Source organism: Furipterus horrens, unplaced genomic scaffold, assembly GCF_987537825.1.
Source record: "Furipterus horrens unplaced genomic scaffold, mFurHor1.1.pri manual_scaffold_11, whole genome shotgun sequence".
Lineage (NCBI taxonomy): Eukaryota > Metazoa > Chordata > Mammalia > Chiroptera > Furipteridae > Furipterus > Furipterus horrens.
Window position 1 is genome coordinate 50,324,091 of NW_028327181.1, and position 24,556 is coordinate 50,348,646.

At 54.0% G+C, this 24,556-nt stretch overlaps 3 protein-coding genes across 3 annotated transcripts in view; 1 reads left to right on the forward strand and 2 right to left on the reverse strand.

Moving 5' to 3' along the window:
- Positions 1-8,010, forward strand: part of LOC149997551 (uncharacterized) — a 79,785-nt gene extending 71,775 nt beyond the window's left edge. Inside the window, exon 4 of the mRNA XM_090257486.1 lies at positions 6,680-8,010. Coding sequence (XP_090113612.1) covers positions 6,680-6,858 — 179 coding nt within the window. The 3' untranslated portion in view covers positions 6,859-8,010. The remainder of the gene's footprint in view (positions 1-6,679) is intronic.
- Positions 8,011-12,341: 4,331 nt separating this feature from the next.
- Positions 12,342-17,025, reverse strand: LOC149997553 (protein PIMREG-like). Its single transcript, XM_090257487.1, has 5 exons — positions 16,813-17,025; positions 15,978-16,310; positions 14,432-14,727; positions 13,874-13,969; positions 12,342-13,283 (listed from the first exon to the last, which is right to left on the reverse strand). Exons 1-5 carry the CDS (start codon positions 17,023-17,025, stop codon positions 13,250-13,252), a joined length of 972 nt encoding a protein of 323 aa, XP_090113613.1. The 3' UTR covers positions 12,342-13,249.
- Positions 17,026-19,531: 2,506 nt separating this feature from the next.
- The window catches only part of LOC149997554 (CDK5 regulatory subunit-associated protein 2-like), a 32,788-nt gene continuing 27,763 nt past the window's right edge, over positions 19,532-24,556 (reverse strand). Inside the window, 3 exon segments of the mRNA XM_090291168.1 lie at positions 19,532-20,261; positions 21,123-21,176; positions 22,241-22,403. Of these exon segments, the coding sequence (XP_090147294.1) occupies positions 20,091-20,261; positions 21,123-21,176; positions 22,241-22,403 (388 nt within the window). The 3' untranslated portion in view covers positions 19,532-20,090.

Sequence of the window (24,556 nt, forward strand, 5' to 3'; positions counted from 1 at the left end):
ACGTGGTTCTCAAAGAGTGGTCTCTGGACAGATAGCATGAGCATCACTTAGAAACTTGTCAGAAATGTACATTTTGGAGCCCCACCACAGACTTACTGAATTGAGTCTCTCTGAGTAAGGCTCTGAATCGACGTCTTACCTAGGCCTTTAGGGGTGACTCTGGTGCTTGCTCAAATTTGAGAGTCATTAATTCTTATGACACTAAGTTGGTTAAGGGAATCCACAGATCCATGTCCTGGTACTCCCTTCAGTCATTGAGTTTGATATCTTCCTTCCACATTGTTGGTTTCCTTTGATATTTAGCAATATTTGGATGTGTACTCCACTTTATATTTGCAGTTTCTTCTTAGTCTGTCTCTGAGTGATGTGACAGGCCTGTTCACTGCAACCTGCTGCCCTCTAATTATCGGGGAGGGTAGAAAATGCTTCTGGGTGAATTGGGCCATTAGCTTCTGGTTTATTCCCCTTGGGTAGCTTGAGCCTTCCAGGGTGTCCTGTCCCTCAAACATTCATCCCTTCTCATTCCTGGGGACAAATGCCTCTGCCTGGCACAAGCGAGGGTTGGGGGAAGGACCATACCCCACCTGGCTCCTCTACTGTGGAAGCCCAGACAGTTGCAAAAACTTCCTTTGCTCCTGTGTTTCCCCTATGAATCAGCTCTTCCTCCCGAGCTGCCCACTCGCTTGGCCACAGATGTTTCTCTGTGGAATTGAGTCTATGGTTTCCTCTCTCCTGGGTTGGCTTTATGGGCACTTGACCTTGGCACTCACACAGTGTTCTGTGCTTCGCAGGGTCTCGCACTTGTGCTTATGCTCTGCCATCTTAAATGTTTATAATAATTTTCAACAAGGGCTCCTTACTTTCATTTTTTTATGGACCCTGCAAATTAAGTAACCAGCCCTACCTCCCTCTGTCATAGCTCTCTGCCTTCTGTCTTTTGGGGATGCCTTACAATTTCTGGTCTGCTAAAGACATCCCTCTTTATTTTATGATACTACTAAAGATTAATTCATGGAACATAGGTAATGCCATTTTCTAGGGATTTGGGGCAGGAGGAAAAGGCTGGATCATGTTGCCAGTTTACCATCTTTATCTGATCCTACTGGAATGCTTCTAGAATATAAATCTAGTCATACTGTTCTGCTGTGGCACTGACGACTAGGTCTTGATTGCCCACAGAATGAAGTATCAGTCCCCAGCCTGGCATGGAATGCCATCACAACAGTTCTGTGTTCTAATAATCATAAGTGCCTGGGGACAGTGGTTCACCATCACTGCAAGAATCAAACTCTCCTGGAATGGTTACCATGAGGGACACTATCTAGGGTCTGTCTGATCATTGCTAGATCCGGTGGTCCCAAGGCCATCTCTGATTCTGGTACTCATGACTTCCGACCCGTTCCTCTCCTCCTCTTCCTTCACCCTGTGTTCCAGCCACATGCCCAGGGGCTGCTTGCTGACCCTCAGGCCCACTTGAGCTATTCTGTTCGCTGCCTTCCCTCTGCTTTTCTCCTGATTTCATCTCTAGCTCAGGCAATCCTGTGCACATCCTCCCTGATAACCATAGCCTCTTCCAGACCAGCTCCTTCATGCCCAGCCCTGTTTCCTTGGCCTGTCCCCGCAGCGGTGACCCATCTGCTTACAGTTGTCTTTCTGGGGATGTGCTTCGCCTCGCTGAACCTGGAGTGTGAGGGCTCACGGTGCACCCATACATTCTCTCCCTCACTTATGCATTCAGTGCGCACACACTGCTACTTACTCTGTGTCAGTCGATGTTGGGGACACATCGATGACTCAGAAATACACTCAGAATTGACTGACTCCCAGACTCAGGGGTGGGGCAGATACAGGCCAGTGAGCAAACTGTTCTAACAAGGGTGGAAACAAAGGACAGAGGGATCGAAGAGAACGTGGAGCTTGGGCTGAGGCAGGAGGAGTTAAAGAGGCCTTTTGGGTCTCTGGACGGACGTTCCCATGAGGGTACAACAGGCAGAGGGAGCAGCAGCTGCAGGGATGGAGAGGGAGACACAAGAAGGCAGGGGAGTTTGGGAAACTGCACAGAGTTCGTCCTGACTGAGGTTGGGGTGGAAGGTGTTGGGCTGGGGGATGGTGAGAGGGGTGGGGAGTCAGGGAGAAGAGGGAGAGTGGGAGCGCTGGAGGTGAAGGCCTTGAATGTCAGGCAGAGCAGATGGGTTCTCCTCAGGAGCACCCCTAGGGATCCACGGAATAGTGTAAGGAGGGTAGTGACAGGCCATTTTTTATTTTTATTTTTATTTTTAATAAGATTTATTTTTAGAGAGAGGGGAGTGGGGAGAAAGAGAGAAATATCCATTGGCTGTCTCTCGCATGCCTCCAACCGGGGACCTGGCCCGCAACCCAGGCATGTGCCCTGGCTGGGAATTGGACTGGTGACTTCATTTTGCGGGACAATGCCCATCCCGCTGAGCCACAGCCGTCAGAGTCAAGCCATTTTCTAGAAAGATCATTCTGAAAGCCAGTGTAGATCATAGCAGGGGCCAGGGAATGAGTGTAGAGGGGGTTGTGATGGGCCGGATGAGGGGTAATGAGGGTGAACTTTGACCCTGCAACCCAGCAGAGGCTCAGGGTTTGGGGAAACTGAGCAGGGAGGAGTGTGTGGGTCTTTCCTTGTCAGCCTTACACCATGAACTGAGGTACCAGGCTGTGCCGGAGCCTGGTTGGGGTCCCCTAAGGCCTGCAAACCATGGGGTTCAATTACTTCCATCCTGCCGGGCACTTTCTGGAGTTTCAGGAGGATCCCCAGTTTCTTCTTCCTGGAGAAGACACCCAGCCCTCCCGTTGGAAGCCAGAAGATGCCCCTGCTTCAGGTGTTTGGTGGAAGTGCTTCTGAGCTCAGCTATGCCTTTTGCTCCCCTTGCTCTTGGGTAGCTTGGTTTGTTGGCAGGGGACTGGGAAGAGGAAACATAAAACCGCTCAGGAAACCACTTAGAGGAGACGCTGCGGCTCCGAGGCTCAGGGCTGCTGGAGTTTGGGACGGGCAGGGTTAGCGGGCTGAGCCTGGGGCGGGCAACCAGGGTCCCGCCCCTGTTCCTGGCCCTCCCTGGGCAGCTTAGCTTCTGCATGTGAAGACAGCTCCAGCTGAGACGAGGCCGTGGGGCCCAGGGGCCCTGGAAAGTTCCAGGCCAAGTGGGGTCTCATTTAGGCAGTGGCTGAGCCAGTTGCGCCTTTGGTTAATCATCCTCGCCCTGGGAGCCTGCTAATCAGAAAGCAGGCTCGTAGCTGACCCCTCCGCTCACTGGCTGGTCGCTGGAGGGAAGCAGGGGCTGGCGCTAGCGCGGGGCAGGGAGGCAGCTTCCCGCCGTGCAGGCTCCACACTCACCTTGTCAGCCAGCAAGCTCCTTCCTGCCCAGTTGGTGGCCTTGTCAGCCCCCTGCCATCTGGACGCCTGGCTCAGACCACAGCAGCAGAGGCCGAGCCCGAGGGAGAGCACGGGCCAGCCACAACCTCAGGGCACTTCTCGCGGGTACCCCTTGCAAGCACCCACTTCCCCACACCCCTGCTCCCCACTTCTCGGCTGCTGACTTGTGTCAGCCTTCATCTGCCTCCATGACTGCCTGGTTCAGGAAGCATTGCCTGGGCCATTCCAGGAGGCCCTTGCTCTAGAAGGCTCTGCACCCCCCACCAAGTAGGGGCAGAGGTGAGCTCATTGGAGGAGCCCTCTGCAGAGCTAGGATGTCAAAGGGACTAGATCTAAACTTTGGGTAAGTGACTTTACCCTCTGAGCCTCTGTTTCCTTATCTGTGAAGGGGGCCTCTTCTGCACAGGAGTGAAATCACAACTGCCTAACATGGGAAGCAGGGGCCACGGTAGAGCTCCTGCTGCCCAGGGACTGCCTGGACTGCTCACTCAGCGGAGCCCACGCTCCCGGCCGCTCTGGCCTCCTTTTCTAACATCCCCCCTTCTGTCCATGTGAACACCCATGTGGATACCCATGTGGATCGTGCACACTGACTTTCAGTGACACTCCCTCCCGGCTCCTTCCTCGGGGAACTGGGATCCTTGGAGAAGCTACGGATACGTATGCGCTTTTTAGGGAAACTCAAAATTGCTCAGGAAGCTGGGGAGACCTGAGCTGGTATCTGTAGATTCTTCAGAAGAGATGGGCTTATCAGGCAGGATGATTTTATTTATTTTTAGAGAGAGGGGAGGGGAGGGAGAAAGAGAGGGAGAGGACCATCGATCGGTTGCCTCTCTTACGTGTCCTGATAGGTGACCAAACCCGTAATCTGGTGACCTTTTGCTTTGTAGGACGATGCCCAACCCACTGAGCCTCACCAGTCAGGGCTCAAAGCGGGCTTTTAGGCTGGAGGCATGGCCTCTGCATTGCTTACCTATGCCCCAGATCCCAGTCTGGTGGCTTTGGTGGCATCCCCCAGGCCCAGGACACCTCGCCCTCAGAAGCAGGAAAGGCAGCGCTGGGGGGCCTGTCAGTGTGGCAGAGTGCAACCTGCCCTTCAACAGATGCGACCATTCAAGGCCCAAAACACACAGTGCATAGAGGCAAGGCCAGGACTCCTGACGCCAAGGGGCTCCTTCTGGCTGCAGACCCTCGAGCGGCTCTGCCGGAGCTGCTGGCTGGCGGAGCTCCCAGTGGGCGGGGGCTGGAGGCTGGGGCCTCCACTCCTCAGATTCCAGCCTCACTGTGGACACAGGAGCTTTCTAGCTCCTGGAGGTTCAGGCTTAGGTCCCTTTCTGAGGTTTCCAGTCAGGTGGGCTCCAGGAGGGCATTTGAGAGGGAAGGGAACTGGCCTTTGCTGAACCTGACCCTGTGCTGGCCCTAAGGACCCAGAGCTGACTTCTGAGGACAGAGGTCCTTCACACTGAGGTTTCTGGCGAAGAATGGAAACCCCGTGGAAGAGGTGGCCCCAAGGTACAGTGAGTTTGAAAGAGAAAGGCGGAAGGAAGAACAGGTTCAGGTGTGCAGGCTGTGCTGTGAGTGCAGACCGGAAACAGTGATTTGGCTGGTGCAGGGTGAGCGGGAGGCGGTGGGGAAGATGTGGGCAGGGGCCGCTCATGCAGGGGCTTGCCTGTCAGGCCCAGAATTTGAGGATGGGACTCCACTGGAGTGCTAAGTGTAGGAAGATTAATCTGGTGAAGCCAGAGGCAGAGAAATTTGCAGACCAAAGCAAATGCCAGGGAGGTGAGTGTATCTGTTGATAATAGCACTTCCCTTCAGAAGACACACCTCATGGAAAGCGATCTGGCAGTAACATCAGGAGCCTTCAAGGTTCCTGTCCTTTGCCCCAGAATTCTTTTTCTGTGGGTGTATTTTAAGGAAATCAGAAAATACAGAAAGAGCTCCAACCACAAAGATGTTCATTGCATAATTACAAGGGTGTAATTTAGAAACTTGCTACCCATGGATCATTTCAAAGTTGCAGCCCTGAATGGCGTGTGGCTCAGTGGCTTGGGTGTTGTCCTGCAGACCAAAGGGTTCGATTCCCGATCAGGGCACAGGCCTGGATTACAGGCCAGTCCCTGGTTGGCGCACATGTGAGAGGCAGCCAATTGATGTTTCTCTTCCTCTCTTTCTCCCTCCCTTCTCCTTGCTCTAAAAACAAGTAAATAAAAATTTAAAAAAATTTTAAAGTCAACTGTGATATAGCCATTCAATAGCAGATTATATATCCATTGGAATGATGTTTTAAAGGTTTTGTAACTTTATTGGGGAACTATTTATGCTTCAACTTGAAGTGCAAAAATGTATTTTGTGATTCTTCATTGTTTGTGATACCTTCCATGAGTCAGCCATTGATCTGTTTTTTGGAAATACGGACGTAAGTGACATAGTTCTTGCCTGCAAAGAGCTGATATGGAAAAAGACTGGAAGGAATGACATGAAATGTGATCAATGGTTTTCTGTCAGCGATGGGATTGTAATGGACCTTTTCCTTATTAATGTTTGTTAGTGTTTTCCAAAATTTCAATACAAAGCTTGTATTACTTTATAACTATGTTGGGGGGGAAGCTCCTCTGAAAAGGAAGACGCTAATCTGATAGTCCAAGGAGACAGAATGGAGCTCTATTTGGGTAGCATGCCTCTGTGTAATGGGGTGTGTGTGTATGTTTCATTCATTTATTCATTCAACAAATATGGAGAAGCACTGTTCTAGGCCCGGGACACCCCCGTGACCAACACGGAAATACCTTCCCTTGTGTCTCTATCTTGTGAAGAGGGAGGGGGTGTTGAGGAGATAAGGAGGCAGACCCCACAGCACTCTGTGACTGATTAAATGTGGGGGCAAAAGAGGGGGAAGGGTGTGCCCTGGCCTGTATGGCTCAGCTGGTTGGAGTGCCGTCCTATAACTGAAGGGTTGCAGATTTGATTCCAGGTCAGGGCACGTACCTAGATTTTGGGTTTGATCCTCCATCCAGATGTTTCTCTCTCACATCGATGTTTTTCTCTCTCTCCTTTCCTCTCTCTGTTTCTCTCTCTAAAAGCAATGGAAAAAAAAAAAGGGTTAAAAAAAGAAAGAGAAGCAAAAGCTAAGTGTGGCAGGGGTAGGGCAGGGTATGAGTGGATGGGAAAGACATCTGCCCACCCCCAGCTTGGGGAGTGGGGCCCCTGAATAGAGGGGCCTCCTAGTGTCTGGCCAACAGTGATGGAAGTGTCTGCTCACATTTCTTTCCTTTTCTGCAGGTGAAGAGAGCGTGCCGTGTACGTCCAGCATCCTCCAGGAAAAGCAGAGTGAGTTAAACCTGCTCCCGCTGCCAGGGGTCTTTTCTTCCCCTTGGATGGACCCCAGCCCCATGGGCCTGGGGCGTCTCTGTCCACTCAGAGCCCAGGGAGTGGTAGGACCTTCACCACTGGGCCTATAGGCAGGATCGGAGGGCCTGGGCCACTCACTGCCCCATGAGCTGAGCCCTGCAGTCCCAAGTGCCCACACACTGGGAGTCTCTGCAGCAGAGCCAGAGCGAGGGCCTGAGGCTGGTGGCTGGAGGCTGAGCCCTGCAGAGCGGATGGGACCATGGAGCCTTTGTGTGGTTGGCATGTGGGCAGAGAGAGAGGAGGGCAGGGATGGAGAGCAAGCCTTCCTGAGCCTTTGATACCGTCTCCTTCGGGGGACCCAGCTACCAGGTGCCGCAGACGGTGACGTGCTGACTGAGGTCAGAGGCCCTTCGTTCAAGGGGTATGCCAGGGTATGAGCCTTGCACGCCACCACTCAGAGGCCAGGCCTGCAGACCTGGGGCCTCCCAAGGCCTTGCCATCCTTCATGACAGACAGATTTCTCCAGGTTTCCTTCTGCCCGTGTTTTCTCAGGGTGCCTAGCACCGGATTTGATCCAGGAAAGACTTGGTAAAGATGTCACTTTGTGGACACAGTAAACTCAGGACATGGTTCCTGGAGGTTTGGGGTGAACTGGTGGGCACCTAGTCAGATAGATGCCTTTGTTTGGGGCAGTACCGAGAGCGTGGGAAGAACTCTGAGACGCGCTGCTGCTGCTGCTGCTGCTGACCAGCGTCTAACGTCCTGGTTACCAGGAGACGCCTTTTGGCGCTTAGGTAGAATGAATAGGAAACTAAGGCAGGGAGGAGGAAAGTCCTTGAAATTCTATGTATCTTTTTCATTATGTGGGAAAGAAAGCCTTTGAAACCGCTTTCATTCCAAGGCCTGAAAGGCCAGAAAGGGCTCACAGAGCCCAAAGGAAGAAGCCCCTTAACACCCTTGGGTATTCATATGCCCCCCTTCAAGCTGGCACCACCTTTATCTGTCAGTCAATGTGTAACTTCTTCACTCCCATCCCACCAACCATGTAAGTCCTCAGAACAAAGGACTCACGCTCTTGGCTCTCTGGCTGCAGGGTCTCAGGTCACCCAGGTGCCTGCCGCCCCGGCCTTTGGCCACCCCTACTTCTGCTGCCCTTATCCTGCTTTGCCCTGAGCCTGCGCCCCCACCTCCACCCCCAACCTCAGCAAGGCCCGTTCTCTCCCATGAAAACATGCCACCAATAAACCCTGCTCGCATGCTAACAGATTTGCTGGTCTGTCATTCTTTACAGCGTCGGCAGGAAGAACCAGGTCTCTCCCGTTAGCCGCATGAAGCTGGGAGAGGAGTCTGTGTGAGTGTTTGGGAGGAGGGTGCACACTCAGAACGTCCCTCTCTCTCCTGTTTTGATCTGTGCAACGTCGTAGCTCTGGGGCTGTAGGGGGAGAAAAAGTTTCCCTTCTACCCCTCTAGTTCTTCCAGCTGGACTCATAAGGGAATGGACACGAAACAGATTAAAAAGGAAAACTGGCCCAATTTATTGCACATGTACTCACAGGGGTTCCCTGAGAATCTGGGACCCCAGGACGCCTTGGGCAGTTGAGACTTCCATGCTATTTTGGACTAAGGAGAGGGAGGCAGGGGTCCGGGACTTCCAAGGGGAGGTAGGCAATTCACAGGCAGGTGAGAATGAGCAAACATGTAGTCAACACATGGCTGAATTCTTGGTGGACCCCCCAGGACAATGGGACCCTGGGACTTTGCTAGGTTCCCCCTGTCTGCCACACTGAACTCCTACTATGCGGAGGTGATAGCTCCCTTTCCTGAGGCAGGTTTTCTCTCTAAATTCCTCTAGGCAGGTAAGGGGGAGGAGGTAAAAGGCTCTTTCTGAGCTTTTGTTTCTTAAAAAGAACCAGCTTAAAACAATCAAAATCCCAAACGGCATATTTTGGGGTGGCAAATTCTGCTGTTCCTCAGGGGGCTCAGCCCACTCTGCCTACCCCGCCCCCAGGTGCAAGGCTTGCTGGAGGCCTTCCTCCAAGCTCTGTCCCTCAGTGCCGGCTTCCCAGGGCCCGGCTGCAGCGCTGAGCACGAGTGCAGGCCTGACAAGCTTCCTCTGTGCCTACGGTCCAGTGGTGATTCAAGACAAAGCCCCCAGGGCCTGGAAGGCAGGAGTGTCTGGGTCAGGGGCACCTCCAAGGTGCAGGCCACAAGCGCACTGTGTCCTCACAGAATGTGAAGGACTGAGCTCGGCAAGGTGGGGGGAGCTGTGTTAAAATGTACATAACCCTGGGATTTTAATTCATAGAGGTGACTGAGTGACGCATTGGAGAGATCAATGCCATTGAAGAAATGTATTATTTGCAGTCCTCAAGTCTAGGGGACACTCCCCACCATGCAAGGCCACAGGGGAAGCATGAGGTTTGATCAGGAGATTTGGGGAAAGTGGGGAAAGCCAGAACCTTTATTGTTTTCTCCGAGGGAAAGGAAGGTAGGGCAGAGGAAACTGCTTAGGACAGGCTCGTATGAATAACGTCTGAGGCTCTGGGCGTGGTGGTCTCCAGTTTTCTGATCCCTGGCCCTGGGGTGACTTAGGACCCCCTGTGGGAGTTAAAGGAGGTGGATTGGCTGGTTTGCACATGAAAGGTGAAGTCCAAGTTTATTGTCTCTAGGAAACAGCACTCCCTGGGAAGCGCAGGCCCCGCTTGGCCAGCTGGGTGCCCCCAAGATGTCAAAACAACATCAAATAAACAACACGATTAATAAGGGATGTCAGGAATGTGGGAGAGGAAAAGAGCCCAGGTCATTCCTCTGGGCCTCTGGGCCATGCAGCTTCGAAGTGAAAAGCACAGCCGCCGACCCCCACGGTGTGGGACCCTCAGAGCCCTGTTTGCCGCAGACGCGATTGCACTGACCAGATGTTTGGTGTCTTCTGGAGCTGGCTGAGAAAAGAAAAGGCGTGTTTAAGGAGAGGCAAACTGCCTGCATTTTTTCACCATGGTTACGGATTTTAGTTAGAATTATGTTGCTTAAGGATATTCTTATTTAGTCAAGAGTAACAGTAAGTGAGCGGAAGAATCTGGAGCTGCAATGGTCATTGAAGTTGGTGATTCCCAGTACAGACCCACTTCCACAGTGAAAAACAGCAGCACTGTTACATGTTCTTCTGTAATGTTGAATGCGCTCAGTTGGGAGGGCTGCTTTTTGTGCCACTGTTTGTCCTGTCTGCACATCTGTGCATTCAAATACTTCTCCTTTTATGAAATGATGGTGGCAATCTATGGTGGTTTGTTTATTTTTAATGCGAAATTGGTAAAATAAAATTCTGCGACGCCACGATAAAAACAGAATAACAGCAATGCTTGATGGTTATAATGTGATTTACCGTTTACAATCATGTCCCTGTATATTATCATAATATTCCCACTTGGTTTTCAAAACCTCACGAAAAACAAGGTGGGAGGTGTAGTACAAAGTGCCCTGGACCGGGAGTCAGAAAATGCTGGGACCGACTCCAGTTCTGTAGCATCTGCGCGCCCCTGCATCCGAGCCCGGCTGGGGAGGTTTGCCCGGGTCGCGGTGTTCTCCAGCTCTTCATCCAGGATGGCGGCACCTTCTTACACACCAGACTTCCTGGCGGGCTGGGGGGGCAGACCCTCTCCAGCCTTTCAAACCGCCTGGCACCGCGCCAAAATGGCTGCCCCTTTCTGTTTAAATCCACTGCGGCCGTGGCGCAGTGGGTAGCTGACCAGCCACCGCCGAGACCTCGCGCAGGCCGCGTGAGCTCTGCCCCACCACGCTGTGGTCAAAGTTCCTCCCAGCTCCCTGATGCCAGGCTGTGGCCGCAACTATGCATGACTAAGAAATTAGCTACCAGCCACAGGTATGCAAAGTTACCCCCAAAGCGGCACTATCCCCCAAACCGCCGGCTGTGGGGAAATTGGGGGTCCCACTCTGTAACGCTTTGAAGGTATTGGGTTTGGGGGCGAGGCCCAGTTCCTTCATTTACTTGTTGTGCCACTTTTGGGCAAGTTACCCAACGTCTCTGAGCCTCAGTTTCCTCAGCTGTGGAAAGATGACCATCAGGCTACTTCCTAGCTTTGCTGAGGAGACAGAGATAATTATGTGGGTGCCAAGGTCTGCACTGCTCACAGAGAAGCAGTGAGTGGTCTCCCTTGTTACTGGCTTTGGGATGAGACTGGGCAACTGGAACACCTGGGTCAGGTGTGGGAGACGCATCTCATCACCTCCCGGAGCTCAGTCTTTCCTATGCTCTGCTGCTCCTGTGGCCGTCTCGGGGGTCACTGTCAGAGATTTTCCTCATGAGCCTGAGTCCCCAGGGAGCCCTTCTGAGCTGGCCCCAGGAGCTGTGAGTGCAGGGAAGGAGGCCTCCCCGGGGCCATCTGCAGCGGCCTTGGGCGGGGGCATCTCCTAGAAGCCTCCCTCCGTTGTGCCTGCCAGGCAGTCCCAGCTTTCATCTCGCAGTCGCTTGCGCTTTCTGTTTGAAAACAGACTTGAGAAAGTCTGGGGAGCTATCGTGTGGGGGGGGGGGGGGGCTGGGTACGGGGCAAAGGGGAGAGCGGGCCTGGTGGGGTGGGCAGGATACCGGGGTCCCCGCCACTGACTTGCTGCGCAGCCTCAGCTCCTGCCTGTGGCCCACTCCTGTCTTGCCTGCACTTGGAGTCCCTTATAGCTGCTCTGGTTTTGGGTGCTGCCTCCCTGTCTCCTGGTTTCCTTGGTCGGCATGGCTTTCTGTTCAGCCCTGTTCATGCTGCTCCACAGCGCAGCCAACATTTACAGAGCACTTCCAGCACACTGCCACAATGCTGGGTGCTGCCGCAATGCTGGGCGCTGCCACGGTGCTGGGTGCTGCCACAATGCTGGGCGCTGCCACGGTGCTGGGTGCTGCCGCAATGCTGGGCGCTGCCACGGTGCTGGGTGCTGCCGCAATGCTGGGCGCTGCCACGGTGCTGGGTGCTGCCGCAATGCTGGGCGCTGCCACGGTGCTGGGTGCTGCCACAATGCTGGGCGCTGCCACGGTGCTGGGTGCTGCCGCAATGCTGGGCGCTGCCACGGTGCTGGGTGCTGCCGCAATGCTGGGCGCTGCCACGGTGCTGGGTGCTGCCACAATGCTGGGCGCTGCCACGGTGCTGGGTGCTGCCACAATGCTGGGCGCTGCCACGGTGCTGGGTGCTGCCACAATGCTGGGAGCTAAAATATGCTTTGCTCTGAATGACACCGAGAAACCTTTCCTGTTACTCCTGGTCTCCAGGACCTGTGGGCTGGCTGGCTGGGAGTGAGCGTGGATGAGGGGAACAAGGCTTGGCTCCACACCATAGATGGAGGGCGGGCGGGGGCAGGTGACAGAGAAGGGATGTCAAATACAGAGAGTCTTTATTATGAAAAGCACTGTTATTGAGGAAAGGTACACACTAGTTTCTTTCTCATAAAATGACAAAGCGGATATTTAAAGTAACTTACAGAGGGCAGGAGCTGTCCTGAGCAGTGCTGCTCCTCCCTGGCACCCACAATGCTGAGAATATAAATAGGTACCCATGGGCCCCGTGTTGCAGAGCCTGAAAATCTCTCCCATCCCTTCTTTTTTTTTTTTAAGGTACATTTAAAAAAAAGATTTTATTTATTTATTTTTAGAGAGAGGGAAAGAGAGGGAGAAAAGGAAAGAAACATCAATGTGTGGTTGCCTCTATGCGCCCCCAACTGGGGACCTGGCCCACAACTCAGGCATGTGCCCTGACTGGGAATCGAACCGGCAACCCTTTGGTTCTCAGGCTGGCGCTCAACCCACAGAGCCACAACAGCCAGGGCTCCCATGCCTTCCTTTGGAGCAGGGATGGGAGCTGGTTCTCAATACCCTGACACTGGGAACATGGGGTGACTCCTCGCAGATCCCATTCCTGGGTGCACAACTCAGTGCTTAGTGCTCAGATACCTTCTGGAGCCTGCACTTCACGTTGCAAAAGAGACAATCGCAAGGCTCAAGTGTGGGGGCATCTCAAAGCCCAAAAGGGGAGTAGGATGAACACCCCCCCTACCCCTCCCAGGTCTCTTGAGCCACCCTTGGGCTGGGGCAGGTAGTCTCTGCCGGGCTCAGATGTGGCCCAGGGGGCACTGCTAAGTCCTAGAGACTTCCTCCAGGAACTCGAGGGGAGGCACGGGCCCTAGGTGTGGGGACATGGGGGTCAGGTGTTGCTTTCTTCCTGCAAGACAGAGCTCAGGACAGGGGAAGTAAGGATGCCATAGCATTCCCCCAAAATGAGGGGCTGGAATGGGACAGGGTCAGGAAGGTGAGCAGCTCCAGCTCCGAGCTGGCAGGAAGACTGCACTTCACATCCTGCTGGCCATCAGCTCTGTGGGTTTTTCCAGAAGACTCGGTTCTCCAAATATGCATATGTGCTCACATGGGAGGAGGAGGGGAGGAAGCAGGGGCCGCTGAGAGCGGTGCTTGGTGCTCGGGAGGATGGCGTTACCTGAAGGGCACTGTCCTCAGTCACGAAGGAGAGAGACAGTCATGTCACCGCTAGAGACAGGAAAGCAGGAGAGACAGATACCATTGGGTGCTTCACGCTCCGGGGGGGCCCTCCCAACTCGGACTAGACAAGACCAGACCCGACAACATGGTGGGAACTTGGCACGCTCGGCACATAGTCAAAGCCGTCCAGGCCCCACCGAAAAGGCCGTCATGGCCATGTACAAATGGCTCCAAGCTCGGGCAGCTCCAGACCCAGGATCTGCCCTCACAACGGGGTCCTGAGCAGACAGACCAGGAGCTCCAAGCAGCCATGCAGCTTTTCCCAACTCCATGGGCAGGCCGGGCATCAGGGAGCCATGGCAAGTGTCGGAGGCAGGGCAGGCCTTTCAGGAACCAGGTACCAGTCTGGTGCAGTTCCGCGTGATGGACAAGGGCCATATATATCCGGGGTGCATCCTTAATCACCGCCCCAGCCCCTATTAGGTCTTTTGTGCCCTCTCGTGTTGCAGATAAAGAGACCAAGGCTCAGAGGAGGGGAGGGACTGGCCAGGGTCACACAGTGGGCCAGAGCCAGAGGCCTGCCTAAAAAGGAGGACCCTCCCAGCCATTTCCCTCTGAAGCATGGGAAGCCAGCTTACCTCTCTTCAGCCACAATGGCCACATCCAGCTCCTGGGACAGCTTCTGGAGATGCTGGATTCCTGCCCCCACAGGCTCTAGGTCGCTGTCAGACTCACTGAATAGAAGGAAAAAGCCACAGGCACCAGTGACTAGTTGGAAATCTGTGGCAGGAGCCCCTCTCAACCCAGCACTGCAGCCTGGGGTCTATGGGGGCTGGTCATCCCCCTAGAACCTCACTCCAGGAAGTGACATCAGAGCAACTTAGAGCAGCTGGCAGAAAACGGATGGATTGAGGCTCATGAGGTCAAGGTCAAGGGCAGGTGATCCTGCAAAAAGGTGAGCCCTGCTCTTCCTCACTTGGGGCTCAGTCCCAAGATGGCTGCCAAACTGGTGTCCAGGCTCACTAGGAGGCTTGGGAGAGTGTGATAGAGACACAGCTAAGCTCACCTCTTCCTTTTGCAGATGGGGAAACTAAGGCCCTAAGGACTTCCCCGGCTCCCTGACCGGGGAGCCCCAGGAGGTGCCCAGAAGCCATTGGACCATTAACGCTTTGGGGGCAGGGTGCTCTTCTGCTTACCTGGGCGAGCAGAGGGGCTCTGTAGAGGAGTAGGGGCTCCGGAAGGCGGCCTCCCTCCTGGACCTCCGCAGTGGGTGTGCGCGTGGGCCCACGTGGGTGGAGAGGCAGTGATGCTCTCTCTCCCAGGGGCTCAGACTTGAGCGGACAGTGGTGGGTCCAGACAGCCGGGTGCTCCTCTGGCTCATGCTGCGACCTGTGGGGCTATTGCCCTTCTGCGTCTCCCTCTTCCTCCTCCTGGCTTTCACCTGGGTTCCCGCCAGCCACTTGGAACCGCTGTGGCAGGACTCCTGGATTCTCTGAGACAGGTACGTGGGAATGTGAGCACAGATAAGCCAAGGACAAGCACCCTAGTCTCCAAGCCATACCTCTGGCCCCTCCACCTGTCAGCTGTCCTGCACACACAAGCAGCTTTTAGTCTCAGCGGCGAGGGATATGGGTGATGCCACGTGGCATGGGTCCTCTGCCGGGGCCCAGTTTAGAGCCCCCAGGGTATGAGTGCAGGGGTCAGCGGCAGAGCCACTCTGGCTCATGGAGCCTCCATTCACCTAAATCCGAACCCTCTTTCGGGACACAGACTAATCCAGAGACTCGAGGGCAAAGCCTGCCCTCCAGGATACCATGGGATAATTTGTCCCTCTGCTTCTGGTCTTACTCTATTCCAGCCTCCACACTGATGCACAGAGATCATCTCAGGGGCAGTTCTTATCATGACACTCAACTGCTCCACACCGTTCTAGGGCTGCTCATCGCCCACAGAGTCAAGCCCTAACCCCGAGCCTTTCACACCAGCTGGACGACGGCTGTGCCTCCACTTGGAAGTCCGCGGTCATCTCACACCCAACGTGAGTGACAGCTTCCTGCCCAAACATGTCATCTGACACCAAACCCTTCCAAATCTACCTTCTGAGCAGCTCTCAAAGTTGCTTACTCCTCTGCAAGTCCAGGCCCCCAGGTCCCCTCATGGAAAAGTCCCTTTTCCATCAAGTAGCTGAAGAACAAGTTCTAATATGCTAATTAGGCCCGGTTCCCACGCTGTTTCAAGTTCTTCCCACTGGCTCCAAGACTACCGGTATCTCGGGAGCGTGGACACCTTGGGCACTCTGGGCGCCTCTCACTGCCCTGCCTTGCTCTCTGGCCACACCCAAACTAAGCTCCTGCCAGCTCTCTTCACTTTCTCCATCTCCCTCCGCTCTGAGTCTGGACTCACACTAGTCCCCCGGTCTTACATGCTCCTCATTCTTCCCCTTTCTTGAGTGAATTCCATGGAATGACCTGCTCAGGGAAGTCTTCAACCACTAAGCTTGTTTCGGGTGTCCTCCCACCATGAGCTACTTGCTTACAATTTCATCTTGTGTTGTGGCGATGTTTCCTCGAGGACACTGTTCTCGTTCACTCACTCAACTGTTTGTCGAGCACCTACTAAGTGCCAGGAACTATTCGGGGTGCTGGGGACACACCACTGAACGAATAAAGTCCTTGTCTTTATGGCACCTATGCTCTTGGGGGCTCCTTAAGGCAGCACTGGACCTGGACATGGTCAGCATACCTGGGACACGGCACCCCAGGCGTTCTTAGCTGAGCGAGCTGCAGCCTGGAGGCCCTGCTGCTCCGGCTCTGGAGTTTCCAGGCGTGTCCAGGAGGGGCCCGGCCCCGCGTCGAGGCTGACTGCTCTGAGGGGCAGCCTCCCTTGGCATTGTCCGCAGAGGGAGCCCAGGGCTCCCCTGGAGGTCTCCAGATGGTCAGCCGCGGGCTGCAGCACCTCATTCTCCTGCAGCTGCTCGTGGTCCTGTAGAGATCTCCTGCAAATGGAGACGCTCACGCCTGGCCACCGAGAGGCCGGCCATCTGCCTGGCCAAGAGTCTGTTCTGTCCGCCAGACCCTGGGGAGGAGGTCAAAAGGCAGGTCAGCAAGGCACCCTCCACCCCATTCTCAAGCTCCACAGAGACAGACCCTGGGTGAAGGAGAAGCAGGCTGGGGAGGGGTGCACTTGGCAACTGTGGGTTCGAGGAGGAGGTGCTTCCTGAAACGTGGAGATGGTCAACAAGGCCCAGAAGAGGGCAGAGGCTGAACAAGGCTGGTCAGCGGTTCCTGCGGCCCCTTGTCTAAAACAGCTGTCTCTCCATCCCAGGCTCCTCTCTGCCAGGGTCGCCTCAGGCCGGGAGGGAGGCGGTCATGATCAGCCCTCCTCGAGCCTCAGCAAATGGGCCCAGCGCGCGATCAGCGCCTCTTTTACAACTTGCCCTGACCCAGTGCGCTCCTGCTGACACCCTGGCCGGCAGGCCAGAGCCCCGGATTTCCAACTTGGCAATACCCAGACGCCCCACCCCCGCGGTCCAGGTCTCTTCTGAACAGAAGCCCCACGATGCCCCGGCCTGCACTACCCAGGGGCTTCCACGGTCACCAGACGCCGAGCACAGATGCACCTCGCCCACCCCAGCTGATTTTTGAAACTCCGCGCGGGCCCGCCCCCTGGCTCTGTTCTGGTAGCCGATTGGCTCCGTCCCCGCCTCGCTGTCGCACCAGGGATCCCATTGGCTCTCTGCTCTTGAGGCCGTGAATCTCGCTCTCAGATTTGCCGGGTTGTCCCCATTCATCCCTAAGGACACCCGCGGGGGGCGGGGGGCGGCGTGAGTGACGCTGCCTGATGCTCTGTGTCCGCGGGTCCCGCCCCCGTCGCCGCCGGATTCCTCCGCCGCCCGCAGGCTCGGCCCCGGCGCCACCTCCCGGACGCCCGGACACCGGGGCCCCTCCTAGCACTGCAGGGAGTTCTGGCGGGTCTTACTGGGCGGGGCGGAGGCGGGGCCCCGGGCGCTTCGGGACCCCCTCCCACCCAGCTTGGAGGTCTCAGAGGTTTTGTCACAAAGAACTGGGGGCCTGAGTTCCCGTGGAGGTTTTGTTTCAAACTTCCCTCTTGACCCTCTGCCTTCCTGAGACAAAGCTTTGCGCTTGTGTTCCCCATGCTCGCCACCCCCCGTTCTACCCCCTAAAAATGCATCCTGGAAGAGCAGACAGTTGGGAGCACACCTCTGCTCCCTCAGCTCATTGACTTCTTCCCTCTCTCCAGTCGAATGCCTCCCTCCCCTTAGCATCCAAACGAGCGAAAAATTATGACATTTAGAAAGCACCCCGCTCCCTGTCCCTCCTTTATAGGATCTCAGAGCCGCACTGTCCACTCCATCCCTCGGTTTCCTTGGTGCCATCTTCATCTGGTTCGGCCCGCCCCACCCCTCCCCAGCCACCGTTGCTGAGGGGCTCCTCGAAGCTCTGTCCTTAGTCTCCTCTTCATCTCTGGGTGATCACACCCACCCCTCTGGCCTCGGTTACAGCCCCCACCTCCGTCCGCGCCCCCAACACACGCGGGATGGTGAGAATCCTGAACACACATGGGACAAGTTACATGCACCAAGAACCTGCGTCAAGCACCTTATTATTATGAACTCATTTGACTCTCCTTGCAGCCTAAGACTAGATGAGGAGACTCGGGTATGCAGAGGTTGTGTTTGTTCCCAGTTTGCCACAGTCATTATGTAGCAGTTAGTATGTGTACACAAACCTGCCACTCTGGGCCCAGGGTCCATGCCTCTCACCACTGCACCTCACTGCCTCCGCTCAGCCTGCACCTCTCCCAGACAGGTGTGTTTAACCACTTCCTGGCCGCCCAGCTCCTCCTGCGCTCTGCACCACCTAAATCAACACCCCAACAAACATCACCCTGGTCTCTCCTGGCCCGCCTCCTTCTCCATGTTCCCTCTCGGATCTTTCCAAATACCTACTGGTGTGTGTGCCTGTGTGTGTGTGGGGGGGGGGGACTTCTTGCACAGTGAATATCATGTTCAGGGGAATCAGTACCCAAGTAAGACCCCAGCACACACACATACTCGTATACGTAATGGAAACAAACGTTTCCTGAAACAATACTTGACTATGTGTAATGTCCTTTGATATTTTATCTATTTTTTAAAAAATGCGGGTGACAATTTACTACATGGATTTTACAATGGCTCACTGCTCTAGTTTGCCTGTTCACCTGGGTCCCCTAGTTGGGTTGTTTGTTTCCCGAGTGTCAGAAGTGTTTGTTTCCAAGCCTGTTCATGCCGGTAGTATTTGTTACTGTAGGTAGGGAACTGAAGTCATGTCCTTCACCAGTGAAATATGAGGGGGGGGAGGAGCAAGAGTTGTTATTTTTAGGAAAACTAAATTGAAAGTATGGGAAAGACTGGGGAAAGAGAAACACTTAGAAACAAGTCTTCCAAATTAGATCGTCTTGCCACAATTGTCTGTCAGTACCTGTCACAATGCCTGACACTTCATGTTCATGGATACAACAGCTTACATCTGCCCACGATGTGTGTGCTAAGTGCATTTCTTTATTCTTCTTTCACCCTCAAGGCAATTCTATGAAGTAGACACTATAGTTACTCCCATTTCAGATGACAAAACTGAGGCTCAGAATCTTGCTCGGGATGGAGGAGTCAGAGCAGAAACTTAAGCCCTGGATCTCTGACTCTAACACCTGAATTCTTTTATTTGTTTATTTTTGTCAACTTAACTTTTTTTATCCTCACTCGAGTACAAGGGAGGAAGAGAGAGAGAGAGGGGGAAGCATCAATTAGTTGCCTCCCTCACACACACCAGCCCGAGACTGAACCTGCAACCTAGGCATGTGCCCTGACTGGGACTCGAACCTGCTCCAGCCGACTGAGCCACACCAGCCAGAGCTAACACCTGAATTCTCAACCTTTGGTTATGTGGTCTCGTCAAGCAACAGGAAGGAATGAGTGAACACCCTCTCTGCACGGGGCTTTTCGCCCCCTTCAATCAGAACCATAACTGGCAGGCTAGGTGAAGGAAGATCAGTTTCCATGGCAACGAGAACAAGGAGGACGAAAAATTTTCTCTCTTTTTAAAAAAAGATTTTATTTATTTATTTTTAGGGAGAGAGGAAGGGAGGGAGAAAGAAAGGAAGACATACATGGACAGGTTGCCTCTCGTACGCCCCCAATCGGGGACCTGGCCTACACCCCAGGTATGTGCCCTGACTGGGAGTCGAACCAGTGACCTTTCAGTTCACAGGCCAGCACTCAATCCACTGAGACATACCAGCCAGGGGAAACATTTCCTTCTGAATGAAAAGGCTCCCCTTCTGCCTTGCATGGAGCGGTGAAGCTGGGGGGCGCGGTGGAGGTTGTGCTGAGGTGAGCAGGCTCCTGGTTGAGCGGCGGAGGGTACAGGGGCTTCTGCCCCTTTCTGTGAGGAGGAAAACCAATCCCTGGTTCCAAGCTGAGGCTTTCTGGGGCCCAGCTCCAGCCCTGCCCTGCCCTGGGAGCTCCATGTCCAACAGTAAATCTTCTACCGGTTTCCTTGTCCTCACGGAACTGTCTGTCGGAGGGAAGCAGCAGACATGACCCTGTGCAAAATGCCACGAATGCCAAGTGCCAGGGCGGCGAGGGGATAGAATGGGGATGGGAACCACACCTGAGCAGGCTCCCCTTGGCATATGGCACTTTAGCTAAGGAATTAGGGGGACAAAGCAAGGGGATGAGGCCAATGCGGGGAGGCCAGAGTGCTGCCAGGTTCCAGGACCAGAGGAGGCTGAGCCGGACAGAGCGGGCAGGGGCCTGGCAGGCTGGGGCCCGGCAGGCAAGAGCCAGGAAGAAACTCAGTGTGAAGCTCGTAAGGAAAAATCCCACTTGAGGTGTATCAGACATACCTCTTTTCCCTTTGATTTCAATGCCATGGTTAGACCCTGAATGGCTTTATCCCTCTTCAAACTATTTTTCTTTTCCGTAGCAATTCCTCTTTCCTTCTCTCTCAGGTCCTCCTGAAGTGCCTAAATTAGATTAGAAAAAGATTCACTAAAGTGATGTGTTCCAACCAAAATGCATTGTAAATATATCTTTAAGAGCACATTCAAATGCAGTTATTCTATCTTATTCCTGTCAGCCTGTGATTAATGTTTCCAAGTAGAGCCGAACGTAGTGGCATCAGCTCCAAGTCACTGTGTTACCGCTCACAGCAGCAGGGCCGGGGGGAAGGAAGGGGATCAGATCAGTTAGAACGATGACAGCTATTCCTACAGGAAGGACTCCAGTGCCTTCTGGAATTTGAATGCAGTCACATCGGTGTCTTTGAAACCACACCAGGTTATTTGGGGGAAACAACAGATCATTAATTTCATTCCTTAATGCTACGAAAGCGAGCAGAGAACTTAGTTTGATGGAGACAGAACATATACATTTATCGTCTGAGTTCATTTCTAAAGATAATCACTGCTGCCTCCCTCCCAGGCTGTCGTGAGGATCAAATGAGATCACGGACGTGCAAGTACTTTCTAAGCTGGCAGGTGCTCTACAAGAGCCAGCTGCCGTGACTAAGGGACTGCGGAGCAATGGCTTTGGAATCAGACTGCAAGTCTGAATCCCTGCTGTACCTCCGCCAAGCGACGTGACCTTGGATGAGGGACCTCACTGCTCTGAGCCTCACAGGCCACATCTGCAAGATGGGAAGGCCTGCCTCATGGAGTTATTACAAAGGCTGAGAAACCTTTTCCATAGGGCCTAAAGCTCGACTGGCAGACAGTAGCATTCGATGAGTGACAGCTAATGCCACACAGAATTACCTGCTGCACTCAAAATAAAGCAAGAGCCAAGGATAAATCTTCAACACATTTTTAAGAATTGTATCAACATACCTGGATCCTCTCTTCAAAGCGATTTCTCTCCGTCTGGCGCTCCATTTGTGCAGCCTATGAAAACGCATTAATTGGTGCCCAGAAGGGACCCACAATCCACAGCTTCCCCAGAACCCTAAGAATGAGCACCTCCTTTACTTGTTGTTCCCCTTGCTGTGGAACTCAGGAAAGCAAGTGCCCACTCCTGTCCCACCCAAGTGAAGAAAAATGTGAAGATGAGCAACCCACACAGAGTAAACCAAGGAGCCACTGGACAATGAAAAGGGACAAGGCCGAGGAAGTGAGACAGACGGTTCTGAGGAGCAAGAGACAACGGCTGAGGACAGCCAGCATCTAACTGGTGAGGCCACAGAATTCACTGCTGTGTGCGGGACAGAGGAGGCCCTGCTCCGTAAAGAAGCTGAGACCTTCCATGAGCACCCAGAGTGTCTCCTAAGGAGAACATACCGCACACAGCAGCCACCCAGGCTCCAGCAAGAACGGGACGGTGTGGACTAGGCCTACCTGCACGTCCAGGTCCTGCCCACCCTCTTCCAAAAGCTGGCCGAGGAGGGCACCCAGTGTGGGGAGGGGTCCAGGGAGGCTTTCGGGTCAGTACTAGTAACCCACCTCTTGGAGCCTAGGAAAATATAGCAACTGCTCTGAGCCAAGGCGAGGGGCCGTGATCCCCGCCTCACCCGCGGCCAGGATTAAATGAGGCGGCGCACTGAATCCCTCCGCGGGCTGCCGCCCAAACCAGTGAGTGCCCTGCCCCGCTGCCTCTGAAGTCTCAGACCAGAGATGGCCTTCAGCCTGCCTCTAGCCAGGTAAGTACCATAACGTCATTCCAAGAAAACCCAAAGGATGAAAATAAAGTCTCTGGGCAGCAACAAATTAACACACAGTGCAACAGGCGCGCAGGTATGGACTGTTTCCTTAACCCCCTCCATGAACACAAGGCTGGAAGGGGAAGCATGTGCCGGCGCCCCCGGCAGAGGGAGGCTCTGCTCACTCCTCCGCTGATGGGGGGTGACACTGAGAAACGAACTGTGGGTGAGCCGTGGGGACTGAAGGGGCATCCCATCTCCCGGAGTCTGGCCTGCTCAGTAAAGTCCCCGCTCCGTGTCCTCCCGCCTCACCTCACTTTCTCTCTCCTTTTCCTCCCTCCGAGCAGCAGAAAGTCCTTGGCGCTCTCCCGATGACACGTTCTCATCAGGAGACACCATCTGAGATTTCTCCTCTTGAAGGCACTCAATTAAAGCCTCTTTGCTCTTCAAAGACAGCTTCAAGTCCTCAATCGGTCTAAAAGAGAAAAAAATTTAAATATTAATTCTAGGCCGTTCTCTTAGCTCAGTGGAGCAGGAGGAGGTAGGAAATGGGGCCATGCATCTTCAAAGTAGACACATCCAATGACTGAACACGAATGAAATCACATTTTGCAAGTCGGAGATTAAGGACCAGAATTCACGTGACCTTAACTGTCCCCTCACCCCCAGCCTCCCAGGCACCAGACTAGGGGTCTGACTGAGTCACAGCCCTGCTCAGACATCCAACAGCCCCACCACGGAGAGCAGTGGATTACTACTTCTTCGGCCAAGAAATCTCCTTTCCTATAAAAATCTGGCACTGAAAGCTAAATAAACATGACCAATAAAGCAGACTATTCTGGTAAATGCAAAAAAAAAAAAAAAAAAAAAAAAAGGAAGGACGTCTCTCCAAGGCATCTCAGGTCAAAGGTTAAAATGCACTGTCTTCCGAGATAAAGACCAAACTCCTCCGCCGCAAGGGGGCCCGGCCGAGCTTTCAGGGCCTAGGACAGAAGCCGGGCTGTGCTGCACCCCCAGACCTTCGAGCACACGCCTCCCTGCACCCCACTCCCACCTCCACCTGATAAACGCCCATAGTCCTGCCAGGCTCAGCTCGGCATTATTCTCCTAGGGGGGCCTTTGCCAACCGACACCCCCGGCGGCCCCTCAGGTAGAGCCGAACACGTCCTTCTCGAGGCCACCAAATTACCTCTATCACCTGCTCTCTGACAACAGCCGCATTGTATCGGCTCTCTGAGCCTGCATTTCCTCAGCTATAAAATGGGGATAACTTGCTTATGTGGAATGGAGATAAGCTATTTAAAACGAACCCCCACCGCTCCAGGCATATGGCAGAACTCAACAAATGACAGTTGCTATAATTATTACTTTTCCTTTTAGCACGGATGATGAGCATTTTGTCGAAGGACCCTACGAAGAGTGTCTCTAGCTGAGCCTAAAAAGCAACGCACTGGGGCGGAAAGAGGACCGGCTCCCATGGTGAAGGTGAGGAGGGGCTAAGGGCAGTCAGAGCCCCCGGCGGCGCACGGGAAGGGGACGCATGTGCTGGCGCCCCCTGCAGAGGGAGGCTCTGCTCACTCCTCTGCTGACGGGGGGGGGGGGGGGGGGGGGGGGGGGGGGGTAACACTGAGAAGCAGACTGTGGGTGAGCCGTGTCCGGTCTGCTCATTAAAGTGCCCCTCCGTGTCCTGTCACCTCACCTCAGTGCATTGGCTGAACATTTGTACCTCTCCAAAAGTGATGGCATTATGGGGGTGGGGGGAGGCTTTGGGAGATGAGGTCATGTGGGTGGAACTCCCATGAATGGGACTGGGATCTTATCAGTGAAGCTCCAGAGATCCCTTGCCCCTTCGCCAGTGGGGACACAATGAGAAAAAGGACCTGAGAGGGGGCCCTCGCCTGACCATGCTGGCACCCTGAACTTGGAATTCCAGCATTCAAAACTGTAAGAAATAAATTTCTGTTGTTTATAAGCGACCCAGAGTGGGGTATTCTGCTATGGCACCAAATGGATTAAGACAACCGGACATGGAGGGAACCGGCAGCACCAGTACAAGGCTCCCAAAACCAGGAAGAGGAGTAAGAGTGCCCTCTAGGGGCTCGGCTCTGAAATCATCACATAATCAACGGGAGAGACAGAAAGTCACCCAACTGTACACTAAAATGGGTGTTGTGTCGTGTGCAACTCACACCTTGATAACACTGATTTCTTAGTTACCTTAAAGCAAGTTCTAGCCGGGGACGGACATGAGAGGGGCCGGGCCCACCTCAGGGGGCAGCAGCGCTCGGGCAGGACCATGGCCCCATCCTCCAGCACCTTCCTGGTTTCCAAGAGCATCCAGAAACCCAGGCTCTTACATAAAATTAAGACTTTTAAAAATATTAGCGACTAGTTAAAACTTCAAAAGAAAAAGGAAATCAGATAAAACATATCTGCTGGCCAGACTTGACCTGCAGGGCTCCTCACTGTCAGCTGCCTGGAAGATACAGACTAGCTTTGAAGTCCAATCGAAGGACAACAAGTAGCTAACACATGTACCTTCGAAAAGGGTGGTGAGGGCGCAAAACATCCTTGTGAGGGCGCTGCCCCAAGCCCCGTCCAACTGTGTGGCAGATCTGACGTCACCAG

Coding starts and splice junctions, on each gene's coding strand:
- LOC149997553 (XM_090257487.1), bottom strand. CDS start 17,025: ATGAATGGGGACAACCCGGCAAATCTGAGAGCGAGATTCACGGCCTCA. Junction 13,970..14,431: donor GAGCCCCTCTGCTCGCCCAG/GTAAGCAGAAGA, acceptor CCTTCTATTCAG/TGAGTCTGACAGCGACCTAG. Junction 13,284..13,873: donor GCCATTGTGGCTGAAGAGAG/GTAAGCTGGCTT, acceptor TCCTGTCTCTAG/CGGTGACATGACTGTCTCTC.